At 35.2% G+C, this 23,853-nt stretch overlaps 1 protein-coding gene across 15 annotated transcripts in view; it reads right to left on the minus strand.

Moving 5' to 3' along the window:
- The window catches only part of GPHN (gephyrin), a 710,040-nt gene that overhangs the window by 91,802 nt on the left and 594,385 nt on the right, over positions 1-23,853 (minus strand). For all 15 annotated transcript variants that reach the window (XM_037005467.2, XM_037005787.2, XM_037005423.2 and 12 more), the window contains one exon: positions 3,991-4,083. In XM_037005467.2, the coding sequence (XP_036861362.1) occupies positions 3,991-4,083 (93 nt within the window). The remainder of the gene's footprint in view (positions 1-3,990; positions 4,084-23,853) is intronic.

Raw genomic sequence — 23,853 nt, forward strand, 5'->3', positions numbered from 1 at the left:
AAACATGTGTTGTATCACCTTTAGGGTTAATCTCCTCTAATGTCTTTGTAGATTGGGCACACACCCTAGCAAAAATTGCTATTTGCTGGGAGTGCATGGAGCTCCCTCTCAGTACTGCCACTCCTCCTGTGGAAAGGGTGAATCTTGAACTGGGACTGGTTTGAATACAGCTGGGATGACCACTTGGTTGCAACTGAGCTCCTTGGGCTTGAGGATGACTACTATTATTATTATTATTATAATTTTTGTTGTTACAATGTTCCAGCTTTCTCAGATAGGGACCACTGCAGAAGACTGATTTCTCCCTTAGAGGGTGTGAGTCATGAACCCATGAGTAGAATTGGTTTGAATACAGCTGGAATGACCACTTGGTGGCAGCTGATTTCCTCAGGCTTCGGGATTATTATAATTTGTTACCTGTATCATAATTTTTGTTGTTATCTGTATAGTGTTGTTATCTTCTATTGCTGCTGTGGAATCTGGTTATAATGCTCCAGCTTTCTCGCACAGGGACCACCGCGGAAGATTGAGGGCATGTAGATTGTGAGGCAAGAATCCTGGAGGGGTGGAGTGTAGGGAAAAATAGAAGTTTCTGTGGCCAGGATCCTCACCTGACCCTCAACTATTTGATGGTGTAATTGGCCGGCCTACTGCTAGGTTAATGCTTCCACATCTGTTGACAATGAGCTGTTACTGACTGAGTCACTATACAAGAGCTCCATCTAGTGCTCTGGGCAGAGGCGGAGACAGAGGTGGATTACAGACCTGCAGACATGATTTCACTTCAAGACCTACTGCCTTGAAAATAAAGCCAGGTATAAACCCTTTTACCCCAAGCATGTTCATGTTCTGTTGTCATTTCTTGGTCTCTCTGAATCCATAGTGAACTTGCCAGGGGCTGAAACCTTCAGGTAAGACATATATCCTTTATAATTATTTGTTATACATTGTTCTCAGAATAATTACTGGCTTGTTTATAATTTTCCCTTTTTCTAAATGATCCCAAAACAGATTCTGAAGAGATAAGCCTTTCAAATTGAACATTTTCAATAAAGCTGAACTTGAGATTGACATATTTCTGCCTTTAGTAAAATTCAAGAAGAAATTGTGAGACAATGGGTACAACACCTACAGCAGGGTGTGAATGCATCAAGATGATTAGCTTAATCACTGTGAAGGGAAAAGTAACTTCAAAAATATGAAGAATAAAAAGATTGTATTGCTTCTATTTGGTAATATGCTACTTTCATTTTCTTTTCTTAGCTTTTATCTTTAAAACTTTCTCCCTCTTGAATGTAGTTTTAGGCTTATCAGCTTATAGGTCTTCCTATTACTTGTATCATCATCACTCTCCTGCCTTCTTTACACTCTATTCTCTCTTTCTTTTTAATAGCTGTTTCTGTTTCTTATTTCCTTAGCCATTTTTGCTGTCTTTTGATTTTTCAACCCACATACCTTAAAGCAGGCGATCCTCCAACTGGTTTGGAGTTTTATCCCACATGTTTCTGAAGATACTAGCTAATGCTTAGTGATCCAGAGCAAATTAGCAACCTCTTTACACCTAGGGGGTTAGCATGCTCACAGGTGCCACTCGTTATTAATGGAAGGCTAAGGCAAAGGCAGAGGAGAAGGAAAAAGAGGGAGAATAAAGGGAGTGGGGAGAAAAGAGTGGGAGTAAAGGAAGATGGGGTGGAAAGAAGGCACAGGAGTAGAGTGGTAGAGTCATAACCAAACCTAAAGGCTATTTACCAGAACACTGCTGTGGGGCAGTTATAACACAGAAAGGCCTAAGACCATGCTTCTTAGCTCACTGATGACTTTCACTGCCTTAATTATAATGTTGATATACAGACACACCAACCATTTCCACTTGGATATTTAACCATATTCACAACGGTTGTCCATTATGTTTTATGTCTCTGTTATATGTTCCATATCTTAGAGATACTAGCAACACATCACAGGAAAGAAATAATGTGAATCAACTGTATGGTAGACAATCTGTTGAACCACTGAACTTCTTATACAGTGAGATGTTATTTTAGATTTTGTGTGTATGTGTGAAATAATTAAAAACACCACTTCAAAACAAAAGAATAAATGAGATAGTGAATGGTAATTTTACATAAAAATGTCTTTGACAGATTCTATAGTGTCAGAGAGGCTCTCTTATGGCTCATGTGGACTAATTGCTCTTTTTGGCAACTAGAAAATCTAAGAGCAATAGTTTTTGTTTGTTGAGCTGCTGCTACTTCATGCAAAAATCACAAAACAACATTCTTTTTGAGAATAATTCTGCCTCAAATAATTAATTCTCTCACTCCTACTTTATATTACCAAGAATGTAAACTATAGACTTTCTCGTCCCTTGGTATTTCACTTAGTATTTCATTTGTTCTACTGTAGAAGTGAGAATTCTTTGTTATTTTACAGTAATCCTACATGGCTGCCAATTATAAGTTCAAAACCGAATTTACATTGTAGATGGGGAATAAGGAAAAACAGAGCAATGAGGCTATCAGAAGAATAAAATAATTTCCTGTCTGGATAATATTCATTACAATAAACACTGAAGAAGGAAAACAATTAGAAGAAAAAAACATACGAGCCTCTGCAAATTTGTTATTTATGTCTTCAGAAATACTCTAATTTAGTGAGTTCAAGCTGCATCCAAGATAGTGTTCCTGAGAAAGAATACCTAATATAAATTAATCTCCTTACCATTTTATTTCCATAGAATCTGAGAGTAATAATTTAGATGAATGTTATTCTTTGTTCAGAGATGATCTAAGTAAGTGGGATTTGATAATAATAGTTACTGTCATTAAATATTTTTTGAAACAATTATTGAACACTTTTTTCTTTTGGTGCTAGGTAGTTTACTAAGGCTTTCCACAGTCTCATTTAATCTCACAACAGCATGTTGGGGTAAGTACTGTTGTAATTATTGCTGTTTTACAGATGAGAAAACTGAGGCTAAAAAGTTTAAGTGATTTGCTCAAAGTTACATAGGTGGGACTCGTACTAGAACCCAGGTCACTCTTACTTTGCTCAAAGCCTTAACCATTTGCTATATTGCCTCCAACATAAAAAGATACTGCTAAGAAATGATAGTGATGAACCATGGAGGAAATTAATGAATTCATTTAATTACAAAAAAGAAGAAATTATTTTAATGGCTGGACAGAGTAAACAACCACCACCACCAAGTAAGAGATGCTGTAAATGACCACTAAAAAGGAATTGGCATTCTTAACACCTCTGATAGATGGCACAACGTTTTTAGATATTTCTTCAATGATAGAAACCTTAAGTTGTAAACCAATAATAGTTTCTAAGCAACTCAGTTGCATTTTCATTTTGGGTTTTAGATTGGACTTGGGGCATGCAAATACTACTTAGTATTTGCTTTTAAGCTTTATGTAATCTCAGGCAACAATGAAGGTGTGAGCTGCTGGTATCATGCGGGGATTCAGAGCTTTGAAATATGCCATCTCCCAGGGAATTAGAAGTTTCCCTCATGCTTGCTTTTTATAATGCCGTTATTGATGTTGGAGTTTAAAGCAGGAGAAAAGACTACCCCACTTTATCCCTGTGTTGGGGAATCTGCTCTTCTTTCATGGAACCATATAAATGCTTTCAACTAGGAAATATTTAGAAAACTTTCAGATGAAGACTGCTATCTAGTATGGACAAAGGCTGAAAGAAAAAATTATGGTACAGTGTTTTAATCAGTCTCTACATATTTAGTTGTAAACAAGAATTTTCAAGTAATTATAGTACCTTCACTGAAAGGTTTTAATTAAATTCTGCCAGAAAATATATGAATATAGATTAATACTGTTATCTATGAATGAAATTATGTTGACAACTGAGGGGGAAACAGATGTAATCAGTCATTGGGTGCCTAAGCTGAGCCAAAAAGCTGAAAAACAAACAAAAAACAAAGAAACAGTATATAATGATACTCAAGAAAACCAAAATATTTACCTCGGACAGCATAGCCATCTTTTACTGATGCTGGGAAGGGGGGTAGGTTGTCTTTTGCATATACATCTTGGGCAAGGACTCTCCCCATTCCATCTGAAAGAAGAAAAAAGAAGGAAAATATGGATGTTGAGAACAATGGGTTAAACAGGCAGTCATAAAGAAGATGGGCATATGTACTTGTCTGACAAGGCTTGGGCTCAGTCAGACCTCCTGATTTCTATCCCAAGGAGGAGATGCATCTTAGTGTCTGAAATCAAAGATTAGATACAGTCAATTAATAATATGTGTAGAGACAGTTTGAATATGAGTAGCTACACAGTCATCAAAGATGTGTTTAAGTTGATGTGTCATTAATCCTTTAACAACTCAAAGATGATTTTCTTTAAAAGCCAATTCTTAATTAAACATGTTCACATCTGTTGATGCAGTAATTTCACTAGAAATCTACCCTAAGAAAACAGATAAATCTTTATGTACATGTTTATTTCAGAGTTGTTTATATTAGTGAAAAATGAAAAGAAATTGAAAGATCAGTAATATAGGATCTTAAATAGGCAGGGTAAAGTAATATTTGAAGAAAATTAATTGACAAAAATTCTTATGTCATGTTTACAAAACATGCAGAGTTGCACATGTAGTGTATAATCTTAATTATGTTTAGATGTATACATATCAATATAAAAAGATGGGAAGAGCATACATGAAAATATAAAGCATTTGTTATTTTGGTATGTTAGACTTACATATGATTTTTATTCCCTTTGCTATACTTTTCTGAAAATTTTCAAGTTTTCTATAATGATCACATATAATTTTTATAATGAGAAAGTTTTCTTAAGGAAAGTAAAGAAAAAGGGTGAGTTTCCTTATCTTTCCATCTGAATTTTAGCCCTTGATTTTGGCTTTATTAACCTAAAAAATTAGTGACTATAAGAAGAGGGCCAGTAAACTATCTTGTGAAGTGACTATTCAAACTACTCTGGATAGTGGGTTATTTTGGGCTAGAGATCTGGAATTTAAACTAGTGCCAACAAGAATAAAAGTTTCAAAGAGTGATGACCAATTTCTTAAATCCTCTAGTCAGAATCTATCTTTATTATTATTGTTATTTTGAACAAGTAAAAGAACAATAAATAGGATATGGAGAAGGGAGAAGAGGAGGAAGAGAAAAAAAATCAAGCTTCTCTTCAAAGACTCTAAGTAATACAGGACTTGATTTATATGAGATGTTTCTATAATTTAGAAAATTCCACTGTTTCCAGAGCTGTATGGGTCCCTTTTTTGATTTTAGCTTTGTCCTTTGTAGGTACCTAGGACCTCTGGTTTCTATATGCCAGGAACTAGAAATAAGTACAAAGAGGTTTTAAATTTTGTACTCTGATCCATAACAATAGTGATAGTGACTCTTTCCTTTTAAAGAAGTGACCTGAATTAGAAGAGAGAATTTAGCAGATTCTACCTTCAGATACTCTTAGGAAGTTGAAGCTGTTTTGGAACTAGCCTGGAGGTATGGACCACACTTTTGTAAGACCAGGCAAGTGGTGGAATCAGAGGGTGTGGCTTGTATTTACCTATACAACATTAGCTTCCAAATGAACCTGAAGCTATAAAGCAGTTCCTGGTAGTGAGCCCCATGGCATTTACACAGATTCACAATAAACCTCTTGGGGTGGCTCCTTATCTGGGATTAATCTGGCCTGGGGTGGCAAATGAAAGTATAAACTACACCAGCTCAGAACCTAAGAGAATAACTTTGCTGGCATTTTGAATAGTTCAGTAATAGTAGTTAGTAATCAAAGACAGCAGACACCCATGTGGCAGCTGGTCCAGTTGATCTAGTAAATGCCTATACAGCATTTTATAAATCACTGAGTAATATCACATATATAATCTCACTTAATCCTCACAGAAATCTAGTGAAATATTATATTCATTTTCTAGATTAATAAAGAGTTTAAACAGGAAAAGTCACTTTATCCAAGGTCATATATTTCGTAAGTGGCTAAGGTAGGATTGAAATTTAGACTTAGAACTTTAATCCTTACTAAAATGGCAACAGCTACTATCATTTGTGTTCCCTCTACTGCTATATTCTGACATTTAAAAAAGCTACAAGGTGATTCCTCAAAAAATTTAACAGAATTACCATATGATTCAGCAATTCTACTTCTAGGTATATATATATCCAAAAGAACTGAGAGCACAGACTTGGATGGATATTTGTGTACCTCTTTTCACAGCTGTTGTTATTAGCAGTTGTAGATATCATAGTGGTTTAAAATGTAAAAAATAAATTAACATAATGCTCCAAGAACAGGAATACTGATTGTTTTCTGCTTTTGCAAGATTTGGACACACAGAAGTGGGGAAGTTGACTAAGATCTCAATGACAGCCAATTTGGAAAAAAGAGTATCTGCTGACTTGATTTCTGTTTAACTCCTGAGTTACTCATAGATCTTAATGTGCAATTCCAATCTGGAGGGTTCCTAAGGTACAGCGTCTACTTAATTATAATTTTATGAAATTTGATTCTAGAAACTAAACTAAAAACTGCTCTGGAAGTTTCCAATAATAATTGCCCTCCCCCACATCCTACCATATGTATAAACACTAAAAAGGAGCCCTCAAATTGCTGATGAAGATGAAACAACAATTTTGGATTGAGAAGATGTATGTATGACAAGGAATAACAGAGTTATTTATATGTTACAACCGATCCATGCTTCATTAGGCTACAAATTAATAATGATAATAATAATAAGAAATAATCTTCTTCTAAGAATTCTGCTATCCAAGCTTAAGACTTGGCTAGCATAATACGGGAAATGTTCATACTGAGATCGACTTTTTTTTCTGACAAGTGTCCAGTTTCTGGTACAAAGTATGATTTATCATATCTTAAAACATGGTGGGCTTTTTCTTGTTTCTGTGCCTTTGTAGATAATGTTAACTTGGACAGGAATACCTTTTTTCTTTCCCCTTTTCTGGTGTATTTCATATATCCTTCAAGGTTCATCTTAGATTTCATGTCATTGGTTTTCTGTCTCTAACCAACACAAATAAGTTTATTGACTGATTTACTTATCCATTCATCAAAGACTGGGAATGTATTATATGCTAGTCACTGGAGACAAAAAAACTAGTAAGACCTGGCTGATTTCCTCAAGGAATTCACATGTAACAGTGTTTGTGAGACAGGGGAAGATGGAGAAATAGAGATGATTACAAAATAGTATGATATAGGCAGTGACAGAGATACAAACAGGGTGATATGGGAGACACACAGCAAAAGTCACCTAACCAAGAATTTGTGGAACATCAAGAAAATCTTCATAGATGAGATGACATCTAAGCTGAGATTTAAAGGGTAAGTAAGAACCACGTGGGTGTGTGGGTGTGCATTTTAGACAAATGGTGCAGGATCAAGGGAGTTTAAACAATCTTATAAAAATGGGAATCCAATGAAGGATTTTTAAGCAGAGTAATGACTTCAAGTTAATCTTCCAGCAGAGTCAAAGTCTCTTCAGAGATAATGAAATCTGCCTTTTAGGAACTTCTCTAGTGACATATAAAATGGTTTGGAGGTATTGCGTTTATTCTTTATATTTTCATAACATTTATATCCATTTTTGTACATTTTGCACATTGTATTATGGTTGTTTATAAAACTGTCTTGACTTTTCCATCAGGTTGTGAATTCTTTGTTGTCATAGCATATCTCACTCATCTTTGAACCCCAGGAGCAAGCATGGTACTTGGTACTTAGAAGGGACCCAGTAAATGCTTGTTGAATGACTGAATCAATAAATGATTAGGATTATGGAGGGAAATGTCAGGTAACTAGACAGAAAGGTTCTATCAATCAAATGCAAACAACTTCATCCGAAGAGGACATAAAATAGAGAGGGACATCTTGCTAACTTCTGCTCTTACTACTCCCCATTTGGACTCCTCTGCTCTAACCAAGCTGTTTTTTTTAGTACCATGTTTATGATATCCATGCTTATAGTTATGACTTCCCTAAACTTGGACTATCATTTTCCTTTTTATTACCAATATATGTTCCATGATCTACTTCAAGACACCATTCAAGATAGTTAAGTTTTCCTTGATTATTACCAGTTCAAACACTACTCCTGTATATGTTTTGTTAACTAGGCAACTATATGTTCAATTTGTGATATATCTGCAACTATTTGCAAAGCTTATGTGTAAGAATTTTCCAGTTGTTGTGTATGAGAAAGTATGTGTTTGGTTCCTTAAGCTTTTGAAGAAAGTGGACTGTATTTTTATTTCGTTTGTGTCTAATCAAAGCCGCAAATATTGGTGATATGAAAATGTTTCTTTAATAGCCTGGATTTTCAGAGGAGTCCTTACTATTATTTAAATTCAGTTATTCTTAGAAGGCAAGGATAAATTGAAAGGACATGAAAAAGTATTTCTACACAAAAAATTATATACATATCTGTATAACAGTCAAGATAGAAATAATCCAAAAGTCCATCAACTAATCAATGGATAAACAAATTATGGTACATAGATACAATGAAACATTATTTGGCCATAAAGAGGAATAAGGTATTAATGAAAGCCATAAAACATTGCTAAAAGAAATTAAAGATGACACAAATAAATGGAGAGACATACTATGTCATGAATTAGAAGATGTAATATTCTTAGTGTTCATACCACGTAAAGCTATCTGCAGATTCAATGTAATCAAAATTCAATGAGAAAAACATGTATTACCTTAAGTTTTAGTCTAAAAGCTTAAAGCAAGGGAAAATATTTGGAGAGAAATATGCAACTGATTGAAAAATGGTAAGGGCTTCCAGTTGACAGCAGATGCAAGAAAACTGAAAGAATAAATGTCAGATATACTCTCTGATACACAGGCAACTATATCCGTATCTCTAAGAAGGGTTCAGAATTAAACAATGGATAGCTCGTCCAAGCAGTCAACATTAGATTTCATTTAATATCTAACCAGATGATCTACTTGGGAACTTAAACAGTATGTATATAGTAATGCTGCAAATTACTTCATCACGTAGGACAGTCTCTCTTGCATATGTGGTACTTAAATAGATGTTAAACCACCCCTTCTCTTTGCTGATCAAGATAGACCAAGTATTACTGTAGAATAAACTTTGGGCATGTGATATTAGAAAGGGAGCCTCAGCTTTCCAACTTGAATGAGAACCATGCCGTAACATCCCAACTAGATATTATGATTGTTTAAGGTTTGGCATTTGGTAGAGAAACAACAGTGAGCAGCTGAAGCTGTAGGAGCCAAAGGTCTTTCTGAAAGATACAATTACAGGAAAACGAGCAAAATTCCTTTTCTCCAGTTGTTCCTGTTGCTTTCCAATCAGAGTCTCATTTATAATAAGCAAAGATGGTTTCCCCAGAATATAATTAATATAAATAATATGCTTTCTTAGGAATATTTGGTGGTGGGAGTTTGTACCTCTTCACAGACTGCAGTGAGTATTTAAGTTGTAGAAAGTTAGGCTGTGTGTTAAGAAGCTATGGTCCTGCTTGCAGCATTTGAGGAGAAAACGTCCATTTTGTTTTACTTATCCCCACGTACTACATTCCGTAAGTTCTTTAAAGAATGTCTTCAATTTGATGAAGATAAAGATGATAACAACACATCTGCATATTTTTAGATTCTGTGGAGGTCAGAAATCTTAAAGGCAGGCCTATGTGTCACTGGGAACTCTGGGCCACATATACAATTAGGTGATCTCAAGAGGTTGATAGGGAAGGAGTGAAAAAGACTGATGATTTACACTTATGCCTCAAGTAGGCAGGGCAGAGTGCTTGGTGAAAGGTAGTAGGCTTCATCAGCAGAACAAAAAGGCATCCTACAGTATGGGAGAATATATTTGTAAATGACTTATGTGATAAGGAGTTAACATATAAAATATATAAAGAACTCATGTGCTTCAACACCCAAAAAAGCAAATAGCCCGATTAAAAAATGGGCAGTGGACCTTAACAGACATTTCTCCAAAAAAGAAAAACAAATGGATAACAGGCACATGAAAAGATGCTGCACATTGCTAATCATCAGAGAAATGCAAATTAAAACCACAATGAGACAGCACCTCACACCAGTTAGAATGGCCACTATGCAGAGACAAAAAATAACAAATGTTGGTGATGATGCAGAGAAATGGGGAACCCTCCTGCACTGTTGATGGGAATGTAAATTTGTGTTACCAATGTGAAAAACAATATGGAGGTTCCTTAAAAAATGAAAAATAGAAATACCATTTGATCCAGTAATTCTACTTCTAGGAATTTACCCAAAGGAAAAAGAACCCTCTGATTCAAAAAGATAGATGCACCCATGTTTATCACCATACTATTTGCAATAGGCAAGATATGGAAGCAACCTAAGTGTTCAGCAATAGATAAATGGATAAAGAAGATGTGGTGCATATACACAATGGGATATTATTCATCCATAAATAGAAAAGAAGTTCTGCCATTTGTAACAGCATGGATGGATCTTGAGGGTATTATGCTATTTGCAATAGGCAAGATATGGAAGCAACCTAAGTGTTCAGCAATAGATAAATGGATAAAGAAGATGTGGTGCATATACACAATGGGATATTATTCATCCATAAATAGAAAAGAAGTTCTGCCATTTGTAACAGCATGGATGGATCTTGAGGGTATTATGCTATTTGCAATAGGCAAGATATGGAAGCAACCTAAGTGTTCAGCAATAGATAAATGGATAAAGAAGATGTGGTGCATATACACAATGGGATATTATTCATCCATAAATAGAAAAGAAGTTCTGCCATTTGTAACAGCATGGATGGATCTTGAGGGTATTATGCTATTTGCAATAGGCAAGATATGGAAGCAACCTAAGTGTTCAGCAATAGATAAATGGATAAAGAAGATGTGGTGCATATACACAATGGGATATTATTCATCCATAAATAGAAAAGAAGTTCTGCCATTTGTAACAGCATGGATGGATCTTGAGGGTATTATGCTATTTGCAATAGGCAAGATATGGAAGCAACCTAAGTGTTCAGCAATAGATAAATGGATAAAGAAGATGTGGTGCATATACACAATGGGATATTATTCATCCATAAATAGAAAAGAAGTTCTGCCATTTGTAACAGCATGGATGGATCTTGAGGGTATTATGCTTAGTGAAATAAGCCAGGTGGAGAAAGAAAAATACCGCATGATTTCACTTATCTGTGGAATCTAAAAAACAAAGCAAAACATAAGGAACAAAACAGCAATAGACTCGTAGACACTGAGAAATGACTAGTGGTTACCAAGGGGGTGGGGTTGGGGTGGGTGGTGGGGGAAGAGTGAGGGGGATTAAAGGGCACAATAATTCACAATCACAGATCAGTTGGTCACAGGTATGGTAGTACAGAATGGAGAATATAGTCAATGATTCTGTAACATCTTTCTACATTGATAGATAGTAACTGCACTAGAGGGGGTGAGCATTTGATAATGTGGGTAATTGCTGAACCACTGTGCTGTACATTTGAAACCAACAAAAGATTGTATATCAATGATACTTCAATTAGAAAAAAAGGTGGTAGCCTTTCCATGTTGTCAGCAGGACACTTATATAAGAGTCAGTCTCCCACATGATAATAGTTATTAACAAAATCCCTACTCTCTGCTCTCCTGAGTGTCAATTTTTTATACTGGGGTGACTGGCCTAACAAATATCTTCACAAAGAGTCTTGACAGATCTAAAATGGCCGACAAAGGACCTACATACAAGGAAAATCAAGACAGCAAGCTATTTATAAAGCTGAGCATGATTTGTGAGCACTGAATTTAAATGTATTCTCTGAGTGTTAGAAGTAAAATATTGAAATTGGTTGGGCATTTATTCTAGCCCAGATTATACTTATTTCCTGCTGTCTAAATTAAGATGTTAGGAGAACCGAGTTGCCTTTGGATGTAAAAGGGAAAAGCATCTTAATTTCACAAAGTCACCTATCAAAATGATTCCATAGTTGTAAAGTTCTCTAAGAAGTTAGTTCTAGAAAGGCTTTGGAGGAAGTCTAGGGAAACCTCTGAGCTCGGTGGTCAAGGAAAGTGATTCCTTGTCTTTACTTTGGCTACCAAGATGCTATTTGTTGTATGAATCAGGATGTAGGAAGAGTATGGTAAATGACAGAAGGTTGTAAAGAAAAGATACTATCCAAGATTTCCTAATATAAAACATAGATATAAGCCAGTTTGCTATTGATTATAAATTCCTCTAAAGTTTACTTAAGTTCATTGTGACAGCACTAATAATGCAACACTTAAAAACCACTATCACAACAATCTATGTCAGAAGCTAATGAAAGATCTTTTTGACCTAACAGCTATCCATTGTGCTCACCAAAATAGTTGAGAAGGCAGTCTTGATACATATACTTACTCTGTGGATAAATGACCACTGGTAGGAACAATATTAGCTAACAAGGATTAAGAGGAAGGTGAAACGTGCAGATTTGAATCACTACAACATTAAAAAAAACTTTTACAATGAAGAATAAACATACATAAAGCTTCATGATTATTAACAGACACTAAACATTTAACACGGTGGATGTCTCTAAGTGTACACCAATGTAATTTATTCCCCACCTTTTCACTGTAAATTTAGAAGAATAATTTAGAGAGAACATTTTGGTAAATTATGATTCTCATATATTTCAGCCTTCACATATGTGTAAACTGAAAAAGATTGAATGATTTTGGGGTGAACAGCTCTTTGGTGAAAACAAGTACATTAATTAATCTCTAGTTACTCCAGAAGTCATATTTATGGAATATTACAATGAAATCTCTATGCTTTAAAATATGTAGCTTCCATCTAGGGATGCTTACTACCTGCCAGTGTGATGAGAGGGCAAGCAATACAGTTTGTATGTCATTAAAAAATATTAAAGTTTTATGTGAAGTTATAGAATTAGGATAAACGCAAATGTTATGATTATCAGAAATGATTAAGTCATGATTTAGCAATACAAAAAGATGCAGTGGAATTGGTAATGAATTAGTTCTTAAGTTGTGTTCTGATTTCATCTTGTATATTTTATTATTGAGTGCTATAACTCACATCTGTGTTACATATATTCATTTGTATATATAAAATATTAAGCTTTAAAAATAATAATTGTATAACTATAAAAAGCATTTAACTTAATTAAAATGAGAGATATTGCTTAGGGGACATAGTTTTAAAAAATATCTAAAAAAATGTTGAGGTCACAGAAAGTGTTTCAACTGAGAGTTAGTGTTCTTGCCTTTTAGTACTTATAGATGGAAACCTTGCCATACTCAGATCAAATGAATAGGGTGTCAATGATAAATGGGTAGCCCTTAGATCCAAAGTGGAATTTGTTCATCAGAATTTGGTACAAACAAAATGTTCTTTCTATAGTTTAAGCAATTTAAACTCTTCTTTATTGGTAAATTCCCAGTTACCATCCTATACACTCACATGTTTCTGTAAGAAAAAAAGTATTTTCTTATAACTGCTGTAATTTTGAGCCACACATCATAGTATCCTAAAAGTAATTCCCAACTTTTTCAAGTTAGGTTGGTTCTATAGTAGGATATCACTATGGCTATGAAAAAAAGAGGAAAAGGCAATATGTATTTTATAAAAACATACATGATGAAATAAAGCTAGATGGGATGCAAGAAGAATAAATAGTAAATGTACCAACTATGATATTAACTTTGAATAAATTCCAATGGCTTATTACCATGTTGCTAAAATCAAAATAAGGAAATTAGTAAGGCATTATAGTCTCAAGGTTACAATAGTATCACTGAATCATTCAGTGTTATGTCCAAATGATAAATAAGATATTAAGAGTTGATTGTTTTTTTTTAAAGCAAGTTAACCAAAGACTTTGGGATTCTGCAGAAAAAGTTTATAGAAACAGAAAATAATACTTTTTAATCATTTAAATAAATTCTATTTATTTTGGAAAAATTGAGTTGAAGTTTTAAAAAATTATTGCAAATCTATTCCATTCTTACATGCATTGACACATTACAGAGAATGTTGTTGATTACAATGGAAGCCTTGCATCTTTGGTTTTTTTTCACATTCTTTTCTGTCTCACAATTAAGTGAAAGGGAGATATGGGTTTCCCTGGCACACAGGTCATGCTACTAGGGGTGAGGTAACAGCCTGCCAGGAGTTGCAAAGTCTTTACTTGAGAAAACAGTCAAAAAGGTAATTATTGCACACTGGATGTGTTAATGGGAAAGTTAATCAATTCAAATTTAAAAGAATAAAAAAGCTATGCCAAGTTTTCATTCCTGGTAATTGTCTTTTTTGCTGGTACTTGTAAATTCTTTACTACCACTTGTTTGCCTCTTTGTTTCCATTAATTTTCTTTTCTATAGTTTGGAAAATACTGTAAATTTACATAAATTTTCATAATTCTATCAATATGACATTAAGAGTAGACAGAAATGAGTTATCTTTTCTAAAAATCTGAGATCCTTCTTTGTATTTTGATCACTGCAGGAATAAGGTATTTTGATGCTACTCCTCCCTAGAAATTTTCTATTTTCATTTCATTTTAATTGAAACATTTTTTCTGTGGCTTACATTCTGAATCTTAATATTATTAATAAAGAGTATGGCACTTCAAAATGGATACTGAATAAAAATATTGCTAAATAAACAATTCCAAATAACTACCATGTACATTCAAAATATGAAAAGATAATGAGGTATCCAAAAAGAATGGAAACTAAGAATGACACTTAAAGATTATACTTTATTTTGAACATATAGTCAATAAGAGCTGTGTAAATTAAATAAATCATATTGAAAAAAGTTCCTCCTTACTTTCTGATGAAATATGAATTTTTTCTATCAATTGCTTAAAGTGAGATATTATTTATAATATGCTTTCTTTTTAAAAAGAGGACACATATATGGAAATATGCAATGCTTTGCATAGAAAAAGTATGAAATAGGAAGATTAGTTTGCCTGGCTGTGACACAGGGATAATTAAGCCAACATTATAGATCAGATTCCTATGCGAGTGATTTTTACTCAATTATGTAAGTACAAAAATAACTCCCCCATATAAGGGGGCTTTGTGAGTTCTGTGATAACAGCACACAAGTGGTATCCACAATACTGGGGGTGAAAAACACCTAAAAGCACATATACAGAGGACAGACTGGTGATATAATCCTTGGATATGAAGAGTAGCAGAATTGCTTGGAGGTGTGGTTACCCACACACACCATGAATACATACAGAGAGGGATTTAATGAAATGTTCATATTTGAAGAATGGAGGGAGATGTATGAAGGGAATGATGTAATAAGAAGCATAAACAGAAGGATAAAATGAAAGATGTAATGAAGTTTATGGACTAAAGAGCCTAAAGAGATGAGACTATTTGAAGGGAATTGTAAATTAATTTTGGTGGCCACATTCATGGAAAAATCTACAGCAAATGCCAGCACAGACCAATATCTCAGGAGATATTTGCAAGTAAATGGGATTATCCTAGGTGAAAACCTTGCTAGACTGAGGGTAGAAACTGGAGGCAGTAATTTGGATAATAAAAATCTATGCTTTCACTTGAAATAACTGAGTAACTGTCTCAGTTTTCTGCTTCAATTTTGTAAAGGTCAACCAATGATAAGCAGATTAAGTAGTGAGAACTGTTTAGTTAAATTTTCTAATGAAATAGGGAACACATACCTGAATGACCTGGGGGCAATGGAGTAGAATGTAAATTTGATTATAAAAAAATGCATAGGGATCTAGAGACTGTTAATGTTGGTCAAAAATGGATCTGAGCCAAGGCATTCTAGCTTTGACTCTGTATTTTACAATGCTTATCCTAGGGCTATGGTCTCAGCATCCCCAAGTGAAAAACAAAGGAGAACCAGTTGTTAAATTCCAAATACAGTAGCTTAGTGAAAACTAGATCATTTACATATATTATACCCTTTAATAGTATCTCACAATGACCTTATTGGATAGATGTTATTTCTATTTTTATGGATGAGGGAAAGAGAACACAGAAAGGTTAGGAAGCTTGTCCAAGATCTCTCAGCTAGTCACAGTGAGGTGAAGAGTGTGTGCGATAGCAAGGCTCCTTCCAGTATACCTTCCTTCCTTTTCCCTTATTCTCTAACAGACCCTGAACTGTCAGGAGGAGTTACTGAAGTCCTAGCATGACTGTGAACTACCTTGGTGAGAATCTCCCACTGCTTGGAATTAGAAGCTTCTGGATTTCTTCTAGAAGGTGGTGAGTGTCTGCTTAAGATAATCACCTGAATACAGGCAGTTATCTCTAAGTCAGAGACAGGGAGAAAGGCCTCAGCTGTAGTCACTATTCAAAAAGAGATACTTCATTGCTTCAAACTTAGTTCCAAAAGCAAAGCTTGAAGGTTCTTTGATTAGATTGCTTAAGTCCTTTTTGGAAAAACAAAGAACCCAGGTTAGAGATGCTGATATCTTTGGTCATGTAATCTTAAATAAGAAAGACTAGAGCTTGTAATCTAAAATAACACTACTAAGAAAGCAGAATCATTTCAATTGAAAGCTTAGTTTTTCCACTGTTAACTGAAAAAGATTGGGAATTACAAGGCATGGTACCAGAATATTTTAATCTGCCCTACAGTAGCTAGTACTGTACCAAATTTGAAGTTGTGATTTATTTATGTTATGCATTTTACAAGCAAAGATGAACCATAGATGCTAGTCTTTCAAATATTATCATCTGTTGTTATGCCAGGTATGCCTCTTCCAGGAGACCAAAGGAAGGTATTTATCATCAGCGAAGCAATTGCTCCTTAAAGGCCTTTCTTGCTGATAAGAGCTGAAAATATTACATAGGCTAAAGGACAGAGCAGAGACAATTGAAAATTCATCTGTAGCCAAAGCAGATGAAAACAAATACTTTACATATATATGCACACCTAGGCACTTGCTTTAGAAGAATAATTTTCATATTGATTTGAGATGTAATGTACTATAATGAAATGAACAGCAGACTAGGAGTCAAGAACCCTAAATTCTAGTTGTTGTTAATCATAATTGTCTAATTTTAAGAACATTATTACACCTCCTTGGTTCTAAGTTCTCTCTTCTTTAAAGTAAGAGGCTACTTGATCTTCAAGTTACCTTCTTACCATGTTGTTCTAAGTATTTCATGTATTATATTCTAAAATTCCTTCATAGAGTTACCATATATCTATAACTTTCAGCATTTCTGTACATGACTCATCCTTAGTTTTCTGGGATTATTTTTGAACCTTCCAGACATATAAAAAATAATTTTAGAGATGTTACAGTTTCAAACTGCTTCAAAGATTCAGTGACTGTCGACCACTTGTAAGGAACATGAGCTTCCCTCTATGGTGTCTCTATTTATAGATGTCAGAGTATTTGTATTACAGAGGCAAAATACTTGGGATTTCAAAGAACTGCGAAGGTTTCTCAGTGCCCCCCCCCGCCCTCACTATTTTCCTACTCAGTGACTGATGGTGAAATTCAATAGGTAGAGGTGCATCTACTGAAATCAAAATGGACTATGAAGGTTTGCACATTAAAATGCAAATGTCCTTGGTAAAGAAAACAGAGAGCAGTGAGAATGAGTTTCTAATCCTTTCTGGTAGTCCTTATCTTCAGTAAGAGAATTACAGGCCATATTTGACTGATGGCAATTTAATTTGTAGTGATTCACACTTAGAGCACTCTGCTTTTTTTATGCTTATATTGTATATTAGGGCATTTATGATACATTGCTCAAATATGTCCGTCAGTTCTATCATAAAACATATGACAAAGTGGTATGTGAACTTGGAGGAAGGGTACTTAATGTAGCTAGGGAAAGGGGAGGTGGACATTAGGAGCATCTTCACGGAGGATAAGCTTTTTAAATTTAATCTTAAAGAACATGCAGTAGGGAGATGTGGAGATGCTGGTCAAAGGGCACAAACTTTCATTTATAAGATGAGTAAGTTTTGGGGATCTAATGTACAGCATGGTGACTACAGTTGACTATAGTTAATAACACTTTACTGTATACTTGAAATTTGCTAATAGAGTAAATCTTAAGTGTTTGCACCACACACACACACACACACACACACACACACACACACACACACACACACACACAAAACCAAAAAACCAAAAACCAAAAAACAAACCCTGCATTGAACAAGTCTATTGTTACCGTTTTTCCAACAGCATTTGTTCATGTCTCTTTGTCACATTTTGGTAATTCTAACAATGTCAAAATTTTCATTACTGTCATATTTGTTATGTGATCTGTAATCAGTGATATTTGATGTCACTATTATAATTGTTTTGGGGGGCCCATGAACTGCACCCATAAAAGATGGCACACTTAATTGATAAATGTTGTATATGTTTTGACTGCTCCACCAACTAGCCATTCCCCCATCTCTCTCCCTTTCCTCAGGGCTGTCTATTGCATGAGAAACAACAATATTGAAATTAGCCCAACAATGACCCTACAGTGGCATCTAAGTGGTCAAGTGAAAGGAAGAGTCTCATGTCTCTCACTTGAAATCAAAAGCTAGAAGTTGTTAAGTTCAGTGAGGAGGGCATGGCAAAGCTGAGACAGGCTGGAAGGTAGGCTTCTTGCACCAGTTAGCCAAATTGTGAATGCAAAGGAATAGTTCTTGAGGGAAATTAAAAGTGCTTCTCCAGTGGACACACAGATGGTAAGAAACTGAAACAGCTTTACTGCTGATACGGAGAAGGCTTTAAAGGTCTGGAGAGAAGAATAAACCAGCCACAACATTCTCTTAAGCCAAAGCCTAATCTAGAGCAAGGCCCTATCTCTCTTCAGTTCTATAAAGGCTGAGAGGTGAGAGAGCTGCAGAAGAAAAATTTAAAACTAGAAGAGTTTGGTTTGTGAAGTTTAAGGGAAGAAGCCTTCTCCATAACATAAACTGTAAGGTGAAGCAGCAAGTGCTGATGTGGAAGCTGCAGCAAGTTATCTGGAAGTGCCAGTTAAAATAATTTATGAAGATGGCTACACTAAACAACAGATTTTCAGTATAGACAACATTTTCAGAGTCCTTGTATTGAACATCTATGATTTTCATAGCTAGAGAGAAGTCAATGCCTGGCTTTAATGCTTAAAAGGACTGGCTGACTCTTCTGTTAGGGGCTAATGCAGCTGGGGACTTTAATTTGAAGTCAATATTCATTGACCATTCTGAAAATCCTAGTGCCCTTAAAGATTATGCTAAATCTACTCTGCCTGTACTCAATAAATAGAACAACAAAGCCTGGATGACAGTACATCTGTTTACACCACAAGTAGTTTACTGAATATTTCAAGCCAATTGCTGAGACCTACTACTCAGAAAAAGATATTCCTTTCAAAATATGACTACTCATTAACAATACACCTGGTCACACAAGAGCTCTGATGGAGATGTACAATGACACTGATGCTGGTTTCATGCCTGTTAACATAATATTCATTTTGCAGTCCATGGATCAATGAATAATTTTCACTTTTAATTTTCATTATTTAAGAAACACATTTCATAAGGTTAGGGCTGTCACAGATAGTGATTCCTCTGATGGATCAAATGGGCAAAGTCCATTGAAAACCTGGAAAGGATTCACCATTCTAGATGCCATTAACAACATTTTTGATTCGTGGTAAGTGGTCAAAATATCAGTATTAACAGTTTTGAAGAAGTTGATTCCAAACCTCCTGGATGAGATTGAGGGGTTCAGGATTTCAGTGGAGGATGTAACTGCAGATGTGGTGGAAATAGCAGGAAAACTAGAATTAGAAGGGGAGCCTGAAGATGTCACTGAATTGCTGCATCTTATGGTAAAATTTTAACAGATGGGGAGTTGCTTTTTATGGACGAGCAAAGAAACTGGTTTCTTGAGATGGAAACCACTACTGGTCAAGATAAAATGAAAACTACTGAAATGACAAAGATTTAGAATGTCACATAAACACAGTTGATAAAGCAGCAGCAGGGTTTGAGAGGATTGATTTCAGTTTTGTAGGAAGGTCTACTGTGGGTAACATGCTATCAATAGCACTGCATGCTCCAGAGAAACTGTTTGTGAAAGGAAGAGTCAACTGATGTGTCTAATTTAATTGTCTTATTTTAAGAAATTGTCAAAAGCACCCAACTCTCAGCAACCACCACCCTGATGAGTCAGCAGCCATCAATACTGAGGGAAGACTGTCTACTAGCAAAAAGATTGACCTGCTGAAAGCTCAGATGATGGTTACCATTTTTTTTTAGCAATAGTACTTTTAAAATAAGGTATGTTCACAGTTTAGATGTAAGGCTATTGCACATTTAATACACTGCAGTACAGTGTAAGCATAATTTCTTTTTTCTGTTTTTATTAAGGTATTATTTATATACACTCTCAGGAATGTTCCACATGAAAAAACAATGTGGTTACTACATTCACACGTTATCGAGTCCCCATCCATACCCCATTGCAGTCACTGCCCAATAGTATAGTCAGATACCATAAGAGTCATTATTTGCCTTCTCTGTGCTACACTGTCTTCCCCATGATCCCCCCCACACCATGTGTGCCAATCATAATACCCCTCAATCCCCTGCTTCCTACCTACCAACCCGCCCTCCTGACCCTTCCCCTTTGGTAACCGTTAGTCCCTTCTTGGAGTCTGTGAGACTGTTGCTGTTTTGTTCCTTCAGTTTTGATTCGTTGTTATACTCCCCTAATGAGGGAAATCATGTGGTACTGGTCTTTCTCTGCCTGGCTTATTTCACCGAGCATAATATCCTCCAGCTCCATCCATGCTGCAAATGGTAGGATTTGTTTCTTTCTTATGGCTGAATAGTATTCCATTTTGTATATGTACCAAATCTTCTTTATACATTCATCTACTGATGGACACTTAGGTTGCCTCCGTATCTTGGCTATTGTAAATAGTGCTCCAATAAACATAGGGGAGCATATGTCTTTCTGAATATGAGAAATTATATTCTTTGGGTAAATTCCTAGCAATGGAATTCCTGGGTCAAATGGTATTACTATTTTTAGTTTTTTGAGGAACCTCCATATTGCTTTCCACAATGGTTGAACTAGCTTACATTCCCACCAGCAGTGTAGGAGTGTCCCCTTTCTCCACGTCCTCCCCAGCATTTGTTGCTCTTAGTCTTTTCCATACTGGCTATCCTAACTGGTGTCAGGTAATATCTCATTGCGGTTTCTACTTGAATTTCCCTGATAATAAGTGATGTGGAGCATCTTTTCATGTGCCTGTTGGCCATCTGAATTTCTTCTTTGGAGAATTGTCTGTTCAGATCCTCTGCCCATTTTTTAATTGGGTTATTTGCTTTTTGGGTGTTGAGGCTTGTGAGTTCTTTATATATTTTGGATGTTAACTCCTTGTTGGATATGTCATTTACAAAAATATTCTCCCAAACTGTAGGATTTCTTTTCGTTCTGTTGATGGTATCCTTTGCTGTACAGAAGCTTTTCAGTTTGATGTAGTCCTGATGTGTTCATTTTTGCTTTTGTTTCCCTTGCTTGAGGAGATGCATTCAGAAAAAAGTTGCTCATGTTTATATTCAAGAGAGTTTTGTCTATGTTGTCTTCTAAGAGTTTTATGATTTCATGACTTACATTCAGGTCTTTGATCCATTTTGAGTTTGCTTTTGTGTATGGGGATAGACAGTAACCCAGTTTCATTCTTTTGTATGAAGTTGTCCAGTTTTTCCAACACCAGTTGTTGAAGAGGCTGTCATTTCCCCATTGTATGTCCATGGCTACTTTATTGTATATTAATTGACCATATATGGTTGGATTTATATCTGGGCTCTCTAGTCTGTTCCATTGGCCTATGGGTCTGTTCTTGTGCCAGTACCAAATTGTCTTGATTATGGTGGCTTTGTAGTAGAGCTTAAGTGGGGAACTTAATCCACCCAGCTTTATTCTTCCTTCTCAGGATTGCTTTGGCTATTCAGGGTCTTTTATGGTTCCATATGAATTTTACAACTATTTTCTCTAGTTTGTTGAACAATGCTATTGGTATTTTGATAGTGATTGCATTGAATCTGTAGATTGCTTTAGACAGGATGACCATTTTGACAATATTAATTCTTCCTATCTATGAGCACAGGATGTGTTTCCAGTTATTGGTATATTCTTTATTTCTCTCATGAATGTCTTGTAGTTTTCAGAGTACAGGTCTTTCACTTCCTTGGTTAAGTTTATTCCTAGGTATTTTATTCTTTTTGATGCAACTGTGAATGGAATTGTTTTCCTGATTTCTCTCTCTGCTAGTTCATCATTAGTGTATAGGAATGCCACAGATTTCTGTGTATTAATTTTATATCCTGCAACTTTGCTGAATTCAGATATTAGATCTAGTAGTTTTGGAGTAGATTCTTTAGGTTTTTTTTTATGTACAATATCATGTCATCTGCAAACAAGGACAGTTTAACTTCTTCCTTGCTAGTCTGGATGCCTTTTATTTCTCTGTGTTGTCTAATTGCCATGGTGAGGACCTCCAGAACTATGTTGAATAAAAGTGGGGAAAGTGGGCATCCTTGTCTTATTCCTGATCTTAGAGGAAAACCTTTCAGCTTATCGCTGTTAAGTATGATGTTGGCTGTGGGTTTGTCATATATAGCCTTTATTATATTGAGGTACTTGCCCTCTATACCCATTTTGTTGAGAGTTTTTATCATGAATGGATGTTGAATTATGTCAAATGCTTTTTTAGCATGTATGGACATGACCATGTGGTTTTTGTGCTTTCTTTTTGTTGATGTGGTGGATGACATTGATGAATTTTCTAATACTGTACCATCCTTGCATCCCTGGAATAAATCCTACTTGATCATAATGGAAGATCTTTTTGATATATTTTTGAATTTGGTTTGCTAATATTTTGTTGAGTGTTTTTGCATCTTTATTCATCAGGGATACTGGTTTTTAATTTTCTTTTTTTGAGGTGTCTTTGCCTGGTTTTGGTATTAGAGTAATGCTGGCCTCATAGAATGAGTTTGGAAGTATTCCTTCCTCTTCTACTTTTTGGAAAACTTTAAGGAGAATGGGTATTAAGTCTTCCCTAAATGTTTGATAAAATTCAGCAGTGAAGCCAACTGGTTCAGGGTTTTTTTCTTAGATAGTTTTTGGATTACCAATTCAATGTCATTGCTAGTAATTGGTCTGCTCAGATTTTCTATTTCTTTATGTGTCAGGCTTGGAAGGTTGTATTTTTCTAGAAAGTTGTCCATTTGTTCTAGTTTATCCAGTTTGCTACCATACAATTTTTCATAGCATTCTCTCATAATTCTTTGTATATTTCTGTGGTGTCTGTCATGATTTTTCCTTTCTCATTTCCAATTCTGTTTTTCTGTTTGTGTGTGTATACTCGTTTTTTCTTGATAAGTCTGGCTAGGGGTTTATCTACTTTGTTTATTTTCTCGAGGAACCAGCTCCTGCTTTCATTGATTCTTTCTATTGTTTTATTCTCAATTTTATTTATTTCTGCTCTAATCTTTATTATGTCCCTCCTTCTACTGAGTTTGGGCCTCACTTTTTCTCCTTTTTCTAGTTTCATTAATTGTGAGTTTAAACTGTTCATATGGGATTGTTCTTCTTTCCTGATGTAGGCCTGTATTGCAATATACTTGCCTCTTAGCATAGCCCTTGCTGCATCTGTTGCAGCATTTGTTGCATTTGTTTCCATATTATTGGAAACAATATTATTGTTGTCATTTGTTTCCATATATCACATTGATCCATTGGTTATTTAGGAGCATGTTGTTAATCCTCCATGTGTTTGTGGGCTTATTTGTT

This window comes from Manis javanica, chromosome 8 (genome assembly GCF_040802235.1).
Source record: "Manis javanica isolate MJ-LG chromosome 8, MJ_LKY, whole genome shotgun sequence".
Classification (NCBI taxonomy): domain Eukaryota; kingdom Metazoa; phylum Chordata; class Mammalia; order Pholidota; family Manidae; genus Manis; species Manis javanica.